This window comes from Siniperca chuatsi, linkage group LG10 (genome assembly GCF_020085105.1).
Source record: "Siniperca chuatsi isolate FFG_IHB_CAS linkage group LG10, ASM2008510v1, whole genome shotgun sequence".
Classification (NCBI taxonomy): Eukaryota; Metazoa; Chordata; class Actinopteri; order Centrarchiformes; family Sinipercidae; genus Siniperca; species Siniperca chuatsi.
In genome coordinates this window covers 21,088,061-21,100,815 of record NC_058051.1, presented here as the reverse complement: position 1 = coordinate 21,100,815, position 12,755 = coordinate 21,088,061, and the positions used below count along the sequence as shown (strand labels likewise).

Sequence of the window (12,755 nt, the reverse complement as noted above, 5' to 3'; positions counted from 1 at the left end):
TACTAGAGACATTCAATCAATAATAACTAATAGGATGTGCATGTACTGTGTTTTCCAAAAACAGACATGAGCTACCTGTTTGATAGTGATGAGGAAAATAAAGATATTATATTGTATATAATATATATATAATATATATAATATGGGGAACTTGTTAACAAAAGTTGCTTATTCACACATCCAGCTGTTATGGAGCAACATCATCATTTATTTGGAGCTGTGTTTCTGGCCAGGTAGCGTACAGTAGATTTGTGGCTGGAAAAAGCTGCCTGATGCTATGAGAGCGGTGAGAGTGTGTTGTTGTCACATTGTTTTCACATTGTCATTTGATACATTGTTATTATAAAAGATATCGATTTTATCTTAGTAAAGTCAGCTTTACCAAAACTTAGCATATACTGTAAAGAGGAAGTTGGGGTGGTGGAGTGAGCTGCTGCAGCAAACACTGTTGGCAAGACTTTATCAGCAGAGTAATAATAATACCGTGAATAATAATAGCGAGAGGTGTCAAGTTATAAAGGTGATCATGAGACATCAGCTTTAAATAGACTGCCCTCATGACAAACATAACTTGATGAAGAAACAGTAATGTCTATTTGACTTATGAAATGGGTGTGAGGGAGTTCATGATACCTTGATGTCTGCAAAGATGCTGATCTCTGGGGGTGTCAGGGTCATGGAGGGACACTGCTGGAGGCCTTCACCCATGCTGATCCAGGAGCGTGCCAACAGCCTCTGAGCACACTCCTTCTGGATGGTACATCTGGACAAGGTGACAGACAGAAATTTTGGTACAGTAATCATATTTATCATATCATATTTAGGTGCAGATTACATTAAAGCACAAGACACTGGGGTATTTGGAGATTTCCTGTGCTGAACATGTCATGGAAAATGAATAATGACATGACAAAAAAACCCCACAGATTTATGAGGTGCTCTGGTCTCTTAATGTTACATTCAGACCTCAACTGTCAATTTGTCTGGCTCAACACAAAAGACTACTTGACTCCAGGTCACACACATTGCTATGGCAACCTATCCCGCTGGCACCGGATCAGGATAGGATCAGGGGCTGGTTACCGATACCGAAAAATACAACTGATTCTCAATCTGTGTGGACCAACAGTGCATCCATGAACGTGTGTTTGTGTGGACATGCATAGAGCTTACAGTGTGCATGTGCCCATCTGTGAGTATAATGAAGGTGTAGCACAGATGAATTGTAGGGCATTCAACAAGCAAGGTGGCCTCATGCTCTGACTTCTGCTTCACTAATGAACTTCACTGGCCATTGGCACAGAGCTCAGTTCATCTGCAGTGCAGACTGGAAGGACAAAGTGACCTCAGAGTAAGGAGAAACCAAACAGGCCTCATTTAGCAACGTCCTAACACACCACATAATGAGTTTGGCACATCCCACTTCCCTCTCACACTTCCATAGTTGTTTTAGAATAAAGTGTGTCTGTGTGCCCGCATGGCTGTAAGTGTATTTGTGTCCGGAAAGTGAATGTCCAGATTCTCAGTCCCATTGGCACTGAGGGACTGAGAGGGGCTGTGAGGTCAGCTGCTGAACTAAAAATAAAACTGAGTGGCTCTGCGAGCCACACAAAAATCCCCTAGACACAAACAAACTCATAAACTCTGAACACACTCTCAGGAAACTCAACACTAAAATGGATTTACACTGTAATACACTGGAAATGTACCATTTGTTTAGCTATTGATTTCATTTTCATTATGAAAGTTGTTCTTTGAGTACAGCTTGAAAATTTTTGATACTGCTGTCATGTAAATGCTCTATACTTATAGTATAGCATAAGTATTACTGTATAGTGCCTTTCTAGTCTTCCCGACTACTCAAAGCACTTCTCGTCATATTTAAGCCATTCACACATTGATGGCAGGTGCTAACTGCTCATCAGTTCAAACACTCACACTGAAGATTCATTGGGCAAGGACACTTTGACATGTGGTCTGGGGGAAGCTGGGATCAAACCGCCAGCCTTCTGATTGTTAGACGACCTGCTCTACCACTAAGCCATAGCCGACCAAAATGATCCTTTTTTGATACCTCTGATGAATATAATCACTTGTCAGTTGGTTGGTTCACCACTTTGGTCCAAATCCATATAACAACTGTTTGAATGGATTGGCACAAACGTTTGTACAGATATTCATGGTCCCCAGAGAATGAATTCTAATAACTTTGGTGACCTCCTGACTTTTCATCTAATGCCATCATCAGGTAAATATTTTACTTTGTCCAACACTTTGGTGTACGACCAAATACCTGCAAAACTAATGACATTGCCACAAGCCTAAGATGGTGAACATGGTAAACATTAGTTGCATGCCAAACATCAGCATGAAAGCACTGTCATTGTGAGAATGTTAGAATGCTGACATTAGCATTTAGCTGTGCAGCCTCACTGAGCTGCTAGCATGGCTGTAGACTCTTCAGTCTTGTTCTCTTCTACAGTAAACCCATTTTGTTCACTTAACAAAACATGCCAAACTTCTCAAACAAGAACATTGCCAAAATAAAATAGTACAAAATTAGCAAAGTCATGACTTAAATCAGGACATATCTGACCAAAAAGTGCAAAACAAGACCTGATAAGGCATTCGATGCTAACTTCTGGTTTGCCTGTTTTTGATACTCCATGCTACAGGCACATTTCAGTCAGCACTCAAAAAGTATTGAGGTTCAACAATTATGTTGTGTTTTGAGATTTATTTACATTTCATTTTGAAATCATGAAGTAAAACACAACTTCCTCTTGAGCTTCAATGGGTCAAAAGGGCCCTCCTTGTTTTCCATCTAGAAGAATATATTTAGATTTATCAAGTAAACTCCAGATTTTATCTTGAAGTACCGAATACCTCATAGATGCCACTTGGTATAAACTGAAGCAGGCATCCAGGAAACTTCAGCTTACAATCTCAAAAGAAAAAAAGACTTGCTGTCTCAGATGAACATCAGCAAACAGCATATGATTTGTAACAACTGGCTAGTAAACTCACCAAGTCACTCACATCTTGATATCATTTCCTTTCTCTGTTTTTCCTATTCTATTCTTCCTGCTAATTCAAATGACAATTTGATCAAGTGCAGTGGTGCGAAAAAATAAATTCAAAGCACTTCTCTCTTCTCTAAAAGGCTGGAACAACTAATATACATACAATAAACATACAGTAGACACACACACCCCTTCCACACTACAGAATGCTGACTTTAAAAGCTTTTCAAGCAGCTTCTTAAAATAAACAGATTCAACATATGCAGCTAAAATATGACCTGAGAAAACTCATCACTCATCACTCTTGTGTCTGTGCGTCAGATAAGGCGGGAAACCAGTGAGACTGTTAAACAGCAGGAGAACATATGAACTGCACACACAGACACAGAAACACACACAGACACACACAAAGTCACTATGAGACAAGCACATGCAGATAAATGTGATAATTTATGAATAGCAAAGACTGCACATGATGCATAACTTAAATAATTAAAGATATTTAAGTGCTTTCTTGTGACATGTGGCAGATTAAACCATCTCCAACATGAAAAGAGTGATCAAGGACTGAGCTGTATCTCTGTCAGAGAAACTAGCTCTTTTCTCTTTTTCAGAAAACAATGCTGACTCCAACAAGCGACCAGACATGCTTTCATGCTCTCTCTACATGCAGACGTGCTGAGAGACGTCAGAGCCATGCATAAAATCAAACAGACACCCACAGAGACAGGGGTGGCTTCACAGATTGTGAGATAGTTCTCTAGTGGTCCTTTTTTTCTCCTCTACTCAGTGTCTGTAGTTGTATCAGACAGCGAGGTGATGGTGGAGACCATCCACCCCCACACATCAACCCCCTGATCCCCCAGGCTATGAGGCCACAGCGCCTGCCCAGCGGCTGGCATGACTGGCCAAACAGTGCATCAAACACACACACACACTCATGACATCAGCTCCCTGGCCTCCGAGAGCCAGACAGTGACACACACACACACACGCTGACACTTACACACAGGCTCACACACTTTGACATTTCCTTGTCAAAAGAACCAGTGTGCACTCTCCCTCCCACCACCATCATCACAATCAACGCTCCTTTGTAGAGGGATAGAGAGGAGGACAAGGGCACTGGAGGAGGAGGAGACACGGACTAGTGAGACAGAGAGGGAGGTTGACAGAGGGATAGCTAAATTCTCAAAGCTACTGGAAAATAAGAGGGCAAGAAAAGAAAGAGGGAAAAAAGGAAGCCGAAGACAGAGAGAGAATCACAAGGGTAAAAAAAAATGCAGTGAAGCGAGAAAAGGACTGGAATAAAGAGACGACAGATAGATAAATAAGTAGAGGAGACAGGGAGATGACAGCGAGACAGTCTGACCACACACACACACACACACACACACAGAGACAGACAGACACACAACTCTCATCAGTTCCACTCTTCCAGCTCTGAATGGCCCCTGGCAATGCCAGAGCCTCCAGAGCTGCAGCACAACTCATCACAAAATTCACTATCTCGTCTGATCTGCTTTAATCACCAAGCAACCAACCAACTCACACACACACAAAGACAACAGCACACAAACAAACACATCTCGACACCACACATATTCTCGCTGAAAGCCAGTGAACACAGAGCCAGAGAGCTGGTCCTGACAGAGCCACATTTATCAGAGTGTACTCTCGCTCGCTCACAGTAACACTTCAGCCAAGTCACTCCTCGCTGGGCACTCCCGGCCTGTCACTCCCTCCCCAAACTACCCAGGGGACCGCTCCAAAAAGTGATGTTTCTCCCCAGTATGAGGCCTAATGAAAAGCAAATCAATCCTGCTCGATCCAACAACACCCTTCCAACCCAAAAACACACTCTGTCGCTGCCAAGACTTATTCAGCCGGGCGACATTTTGAAATGGCGAATGAGGATGATGAAAACCAGCAAACGAGTATCTGTGGTTTTATTGATTCAAACGCTAAAAGTATCAAAAGGACAAGCTCAAATCATTTTATTATGGTGTCAATCTGATCTTTTATTGCTTGAAAATTAGCATTAACTTAAATCAATCACTCATATAAACAGCTGCAGCTGGATCACTGCTTAAATACTCAGTAGAGACAGTAGACATTTGAACATTTTCTCAGCAGATTAAGTCAAAAAGCATGTGGCATGTGCGTGACACCAAAGCATTTGATAATTTGATTGTATTATATGTTTTGCTGGCAGCAGAAGAGAGGCCGAGAGAGAAAGAGAACAAGTCTGTTAACTGGATAGATGGAGGAGCAATAGACAGAGAAAAAGAAACAAACTGTGTGTGTGTGTGTGTGTGTGTGTGTTTCTTACCGATTCTCCAGAGTACACCAGCCACAGTGGGCGTCGCCTGCTCCCAAACAGTCACTGCAGCTCCTCCACTGGTCACACTCTGCCACTTTCACCCTGAGCATCTGCACACCACAGCGCACACAGAAAACACACATACACACACACACTGAATTTTAAACACTCCTTTTACAAGATTCATGCAGGCCTTTAACAGAGAACTGGAACATTCACTGGTTCCAGCTTCTTAAATGTGAGAATTTTCTACTTTTCTCTGTTTTGTGTAATTGTAAATTGAATATCTTTGGGTTTTGGACATTTGGGCAGATAAAACAAACAGGAGCAGGAGCAGTTATAGCTGATGACAAATACATTAATAAGCACTTATTGCTTACAATAAAGGGGGGGCTACATGTGGCTATTTTCATCACAAGTATGTGAGTGTTCAGCTAAATTGAGGTGAGGAGGATTCACTGGACGTGAAATGAGGTCTGATTGTTGCTATTATAATTCTTCTTCATGCAGATATGAATAAATCAGTGACAGAAGTCGGGGGAGAATCAACAGACATCTTGAGACCAGAGCCTCGTCTGCAGCCACATTCTTACATGGTGAGAGGTCATGAGATAAAGGAAGCTGCTGTCGTTGGGGTCGAAGGTCATGATGTGGTGGACTGCTTCGCTGGCTGGCAGCTTCAGTGTCCACTGATTGGCCAAGGTCATGTTCGCCAAGAGGGTCAGCTGTGAAAAAGACATCAGAGCAGAGGACACAGGTTGGATTACAGCATTGGAGCAGGTGCAGAATGAATACTGTCTCATGGTTAATTCAACTAGGAAAAGTCAACTACTTACATACAAAAACATACAAAATATTAAAAATTGCTCAATATAACCACAGTCTTTTTCAGTTCAGTTAGTGCAAATTCAGGGCCAGACGTTTTGCTCAGCAACACCTCAGAAGAAGCAGCTTTTTTATTCACTTCAGGGCAGGGGATTCACACCACCAATCCACATGATAACTCCTCTAACTCTGAGGTAACTAGTATCTAGCACTAAGGTGCTTTAACAAGATAAATACATTTGCTTATATGGAAGCTTTAGCTCCTCTGAACCTACCTGAGATACACAAGACAGCAGCAAAAACTCTAATTGTTTATGAAATTAATGTATGTATGTATAAACAATAGCTGTCAGATTTAGTGAAATGTATTTTTTAATCACAAATCTTTTATTTCAAAATCTTTTTTATATGTTCAACCTTCAAATATATTACAGGAGGTCCTTTGTTCAAGCTGTGTGCCTAATCTTGTTTCGCCAAGCAGTGATTTATCTACACACTGGCCTTCCTACAGCTCAAGATAATAAAACGGGTGACATGTTCTCACGTACGCACAAACATACGTGCACACAGACACACACACACAGAGCTGCATAGAAAAACAAACTGTGCTGAGTGAGACTTCCTGTCACGCAGACAGTGAAAGCTCTTATTTCTGCAATTTGTTGAGTCTCCCTTCAATGGAGACATCCTGCCATCCTGAGGAACTGGCGAACTGACCGGCATCTGGTGACAAGCACGGGCTGTGTAACTTCTCCATTAGCTGAACACACAAACAGCCTCATACACACACACAAAACACATCACGACCTGAGACGTGCTGGTTAATGTTAAACCAGAGCAGACAGAAGCTTAGTAAACCATTGGCTTAACCTGTGTTGATTTTTATAACACCACTCACCATCTACACACACACACACACACACACACACACACACACACACACACACACACACTCTTCTGCCTTGGAGATAGTAAGCAGCTGTGCTATGTCTTCACCCCACGCCGCAGCGACTACAAACACATACGCAGAGTGACACAATGAGGAGTGAGTAAACAGCAGCCCACACACCTGGACAGGGAGCAGAAAGAAGGAAAAGTGAGGAGAGCTGTGGCACAGTGCACCACCAGGTCAACCAACAAAACACCTGCTGTACTGGCAGGTCGCTCTGACTCTATTTTCTGTCTATCTGCCTGCAGATGAAAGACCCTATTCAACCAAGGAGTGCTCAGCTGCTGTGCGCTCATTCTCTCTGTATGTGTGTGTGTGTGTGTGTGCTTGTGTGGATGTGTACCTGGGTGTAAAGGAGAGAGATTAAAGACAGATGGAGGTGGGGCAGAAGAGAGAGAACAAGAGGGAGAAAGCGATAAAGTCTGTTTGTTTGCAAAATGAATCAAAGGGCCTTTTTGTATTTGAGATGGAGTAAGAGAGGAACAGAGAGAGGAGACAATGAAGCGATGAACTGAGAAGTGGAGGGGTGGATCAACTGAGGGAGCAAAATTGGACGAGAGTGAGTGAGATAAAGGCGGACACTGGGAGAGGCAGAATATGGAAGTCAGCTGTAATGGGGAGGGAGAGACTTCATTAAAAAATGCATGTAATTACAAATTACTTCACTGAGGGCCCTCTCAAAGACAGTAAAAGAGGCCTAACTTAATCTCAACCACTGTTCCCCTGTGTTTAGTCTGAGCCAAACTCACAGTCAGAATCACATTACACACACTAACAGCACCATTAACCTCTGTAACAGCTCTATCCTCGGGGCACACACAGACTCACACACACACACACACACACACACACGCTGCCACACACACACAGATACATACACAAACAATAAAAGACACATAAAGCTAAAAAGCACAGAGCCTGTTGTTACCCACAGAAATACTATGCGCCCTATATAACAAGGCTGACTCACATGCTGAGAGAACACACACATATAGCACATAATCACAGGGCATGCATTCATCTGAGTAAACACATATCACTAAACCACTCGCACTGGCCTACAGACAGAGTCAAACACCTAAAGACACAGTCAAACCTGCAATCAAGCGAGGAAACAGACAAACACACTCATATGCACAGTTGCTTACACCATCCCAACCAATGTTGTGCATCCGGTATAAACATCCAAAAACTAATTACTACATGCTCAGCTGGGGCTAAAACAGTACCTTCATCTGGGGAGGAAAACAAGAAGCTCTTTTAGTGGGCCCAAAACGAAACACCCCTCCAGCAGAATGGATTTAATGTTGTAAATGTTATAGGTACCAGCCTAATGCAAAACAATAGGGTCAAAAAGCTTTCAGAGTTTATGTTGTTTCCGCAGACAGCTGAGAAGCAGCTTGCGGCGCTTGCAGGCCGGCTGCTGCTTAGCAAGCTCAGTCAGGGGTGACTAGGAATGTGGCTCAAACAGAATTAAGGAATGTTGTTAATTGGATGGGAAATGGTTTTCACGAGCTGGACCCTTTGCAGATGTTCTAAAGCTGAGGTCGCAGATCAACACGGCAGGACTGAGTAATACTTTGTTAACCGATCTTGTTAAATGGCTTTCTGGTGATCTCTCAGACAATAACCAGGCTTGAGGAACATTAGAGCACATGATTAGGACTACTTAATGGGCCATGATGGGTGATGGATGAATGGAGCGAGGTGGGTTGAGGGGGTGACAGTGCCGAGAACCTATGAGATGAAAGCAGACATTCCTGCTCATTTTGCCGTTGCTCCAAGTGTTTCATCACACACCTAAGTTTGGTTTATTAACTCAGCCGCCACATCAAAGCAGCACTATGTAACTGTTACTATTACACTGTTTCCAAGCTTAAGGGCTTGATCACATTAAAAATATTAACTCCATTCAGCGGTGACCATCTGCTGCAACTGCGGGCCTGAGGTTATGTTAGCTTAGAAAGTTTCTTGTGTTTGTGTGTGTGTGTGTGTGTGTGTGTGTGTGGTCATTCTTATGTGTCTCACCTTACGAAGTCGTCCATTACTGGTTCCCAGAAAAACTACAGTGTGGTTGTGTACATCGTCCACAGAGACTGAACTGAGACCCAGGTATTCAACCAAAGGAATGGCCCTCAGGGGCCGCCGTAGGGCCAGAGGGTGCTGTAGGTGGGCTGCACCGCAGTCCAGCTGCTCGGGCTGCAACTAGAATATAGACAAAATGAGAGAGAGATCAATTCTCATCAGCTCTCATATAGAAGCACTACATAGAGGTAAAAAAAACAGGAGAGGACAGAGCACAAAAAGAGGGCCACATGATTAAAAGTGAAGTGGAAAACAAGAGCTGATAGAAGCTATCACAATGGTGCTGCTCATTCTTCTAAATCACTTTTTAGACATCTTAGTGAATACTTGAAAAGGGCTTACAAGGGTCTTCAACACTCATAAGACTCTGCTTTTGTTAAATCCTCTGCGGGCAATGATAAAACATTAGTACCATGCTTGGATGAGCACCAGGATCTATTGGGAATTCTCTGAATATTTTAGAGCAGGCACAGGCGAAAAAAAAAAGAATTAAGCACAGTGGATATTTGTAGAGTCGTTTCCCACGGGCCCTTCTGCTCGCGGCCTCATCTCTCTTATCATAAATTGTGTCTGGCTTTCCCTCAGTGCTGGCCTTCAGACTGTCAACTACAAAAAGGATAACATTTCAGCAGCCATGGCAACACAAATGCAAAACTTAAGAAAGACTAACTTTATTCTGTGAGGTTGTATTACAGCAAGAGAAAAAAAAATCCACGCTAAACCACTTTGAACTGAGCAGTTGTCTTTCTCATAAAGGCCTGTGGGCCAATTGAGATAGTACTCAGAAAACTGGTCACGGGAGGAGTCAACAACCGACAAGACAGTGCCGGCGACGAGGGCAACTTTCTGACCTGACAGCACTGTGGTCACCAGACAGCCTCTTTTAACCTCAACTCTGTCAGTCAAAACCGCCACAATGCAAAGCTGGAATATCACTGCATTTCTATGGAACTGTGCAAAGCTTTCTCTGTCTTTATCATCAGACACCATCAATACAGAGGGAAAACACACGGGGCAAATATAGTGTGCAATGCTTAGGTTTCCTTAAGGGCAAATATTTTGTCTGGTATGTGAGTGGAAAGTATATAATTAAAAACCACTAGATAATATACCATGTGTTTATGATAAAGCGGCTATATATTCACTATTCATTCATTTCTTCACTAAAGTTGTGTTAAATGTGTGGTTGAGTTATATTTGGAAGCACACACTCAATAAAAAAAAGAGTTTTAACTAAAAAGAATTGTAAACCATTGACCCCTTCATCTCTCCATATTTAATAAGACAGGGAGCTGCTGGATGTGAGAGGAATCTCAACCTTCCCATAACCCCCAGTGTGATTCTGGAGCATTTTTCCAGCTATCATGACCTCCACAGTGACATGGGAGATCCTCTCTCCAGCTCATGAGTCTCGGGGCTAAAGAGGATAACTGCTGTAAGCAAAAATGGAAACTGTCAGAGAGATAAAGCAGACTTGAGTGAGTTTGTCTTATTTTGTAGGGTCAGAACAATTGTACTGAATTTTCAATAAAGTGGAAATATTTGTTGGTGAGGTTAATAATGAGTCTTTTGTTCCCATATTGTGAATGTTGTCACTTATTCTGCCCCATCAAGATACTTACACTTCACACACACTCACACTTACTATACCTCAGTTATTGGACCACTTCCCATTTTTTCTGTTAAATTAGACTTTTATATCAATGTCACTTGATAAAATGTATATGTTTTTACGTACCACGCCCACATGAAATGAAATCAAACTAAACTAAACTCATTTCAAATGTAATATTTATATGTAGGCTAATTAAAGAGATCTATAAACCCTTACCACCAGGTTTCCCTTCTGAATGCAGGCTGCCCCGGAGCCCTGGATAACGCTGTCCAGCACCTGAACATCGCTGCTGGGAGAGTTGGAGCAGTTCCTGCGGCCTTGTCGGATTTCCTCCTCGATGTCTCCAAACTTGAAAGCGCACAGGGCGGACTTTCTGTCCCCCTTGGAAAACACTCCAAACAAGTACGGCTCTGACTTCCCGTCGTCTGTGTGGATCTCCGCGGGGTAAACGGACAGCAGCCGGTTGTAAATGTTCCAGTTAAATCCACATTGTAGAGGCATCTGGATGTAGGATTCAGTGAGCTTCTTGCTCTCCGGCCCGGTGGGTTTTCGGGGGTTCTCGGTATCCAGACATATCCTGGCGAGGATGCTGTTGGGCTGGCTCTCCTTGTGGCCCATTTTCGCATCATTATTGAAGGCGATGTAGGAATAAGCCTTCTGAATGAAAGCGTGGACGAAGTTCAGCTTGTTTTTGGTTTTAACCTCCTGTTTGATCTTGAATACATTATCCTCTGAAGGGTTAATGTCATAGGTGAAAAGTCTGGATAAATCCTTGATGTTCAAGGAACGGATGGCGATCTCCGGGGTGTTTTCAAAGCGCAGGTCCTCCTTGCTGTGGTTCTTAGGAAAAAACTGGGTACCAGCCCCTGTATAAGTCGCCCCGACAAGAAGCCGGGTGTTTCCCCCGTGGCTCTTGAAGATGAGCCCGACAGTAGATGCGTTTGGATGATTGGCAGCGATGTTGAGCATGCTGGGGAAAACAGTCTTCTCGCCCTGGGGTGGGAACTCCACCGCTATCTCCGAAATATTCTCCATTTTTCGGAGCTCACAGAAGCCTTGATACACGGACCCACACACCACCACGACCCCTTGCTCTCGGTCCAGCTTCAAGAGCTTGTTGTAGTTGTCAGTGAGGGATTTTGGATGCTCGCACGGAGCCTGGGGCAGCTGTGGCGCATGGCACAACAGGTTGTCCTCCACCGGCCCGGTCCTCTTTTCCACCTCGACGCTCAAAGTCCCGTTCAGCTGGTAGACTGTGTTGACGGTGGCCAGGTAGACCTTTCTGGACACCGGGTCCACCACGAAGTTATTGGTCTGATTTGGAGACGCGAATGCCTGTTGGATGCGCAGCGCGCTGGCACTCCGGCGCGTCTCCAAAGCCAGGACGCCGAGGAGCAGAACAGCTATCTCTATCGAAGGAGGCATTTTTCCTTCTGACCGGCTTCCGCGTGTTCTGTGCCGAGGGGTGCATTGAGCAAAGACAAAATTGTGTGTTTGTTCCTACTGCGACAATCCGAGAGGAAAGGCTGTTTCCTGCTCAACGCCTAAACCCAGAATGACGCGATAAGCGAGTCGTGCTTCCTTTTCAGGCTGCCTCCTCTGTCCCTCTCTGCCCACTGTGCAGCTCAGCAGCCTCTCTCCCGAGGCACACTGAGCCACAATACCTCGTTGCGATTTTTATGATCTTCAAACAATAGTCTATTAGAGACAAATAAAGTTGATTTGTTGAAGCGCAATTTCTGGACAATGTCATGCCCGCACAAAGGTGATCAAACTTGTTTGGAGTCATGTGTTAGGCCGGCTTATTCAAGAATCAGCATTAATAAAGTGCAAATTTAAGTAAACTTGGACTTCACTGGGAACAGGGGTGTCAACTCATTAACCCTGAAGAATGGTACTGCCTCCTTCACTGCCACTCTGCTGTGATTGATCATG

General features: G+C 43.6%; 1 protein-coding gene across 1 annotated transcript in view; it reads right to left on the bottom strand.

Moving 5' to 3' along the window:
* The window catches only part of plxnd1 (plexin D1), a 63,155-nt gene extending 50,697 nt beyond the window's left edge, over window positions 1-12,458 (bottom strand). The window contains exons 1-5 of the mRNA XM_044211965.1: window positions 11,037-12,458; window positions 9,149-9,325; window positions 5,940-6,071; window positions 5,356-5,456; window positions 634-763 (exon numbers count right to left, since the gene is read on the bottom strand). Coding sequence (XP_044067900.1) covers window positions 634-763; window positions 5,356-5,456; window positions 5,940-6,071; window positions 9,149-9,325; window positions 11,037-12,245 — 1,749 coding nt within the window. The 5' untranslated portion in view covers window positions 12,246-12,458. The remainder of the gene's footprint in view (window positions 1-633; window positions 764-5,355; window positions 5,457-5,939; window positions 6,072-9,148; window positions 9,326-11,036) is intronic.
* Window positions 12,459-12,755: the final 297 nt, after the last annotated feature.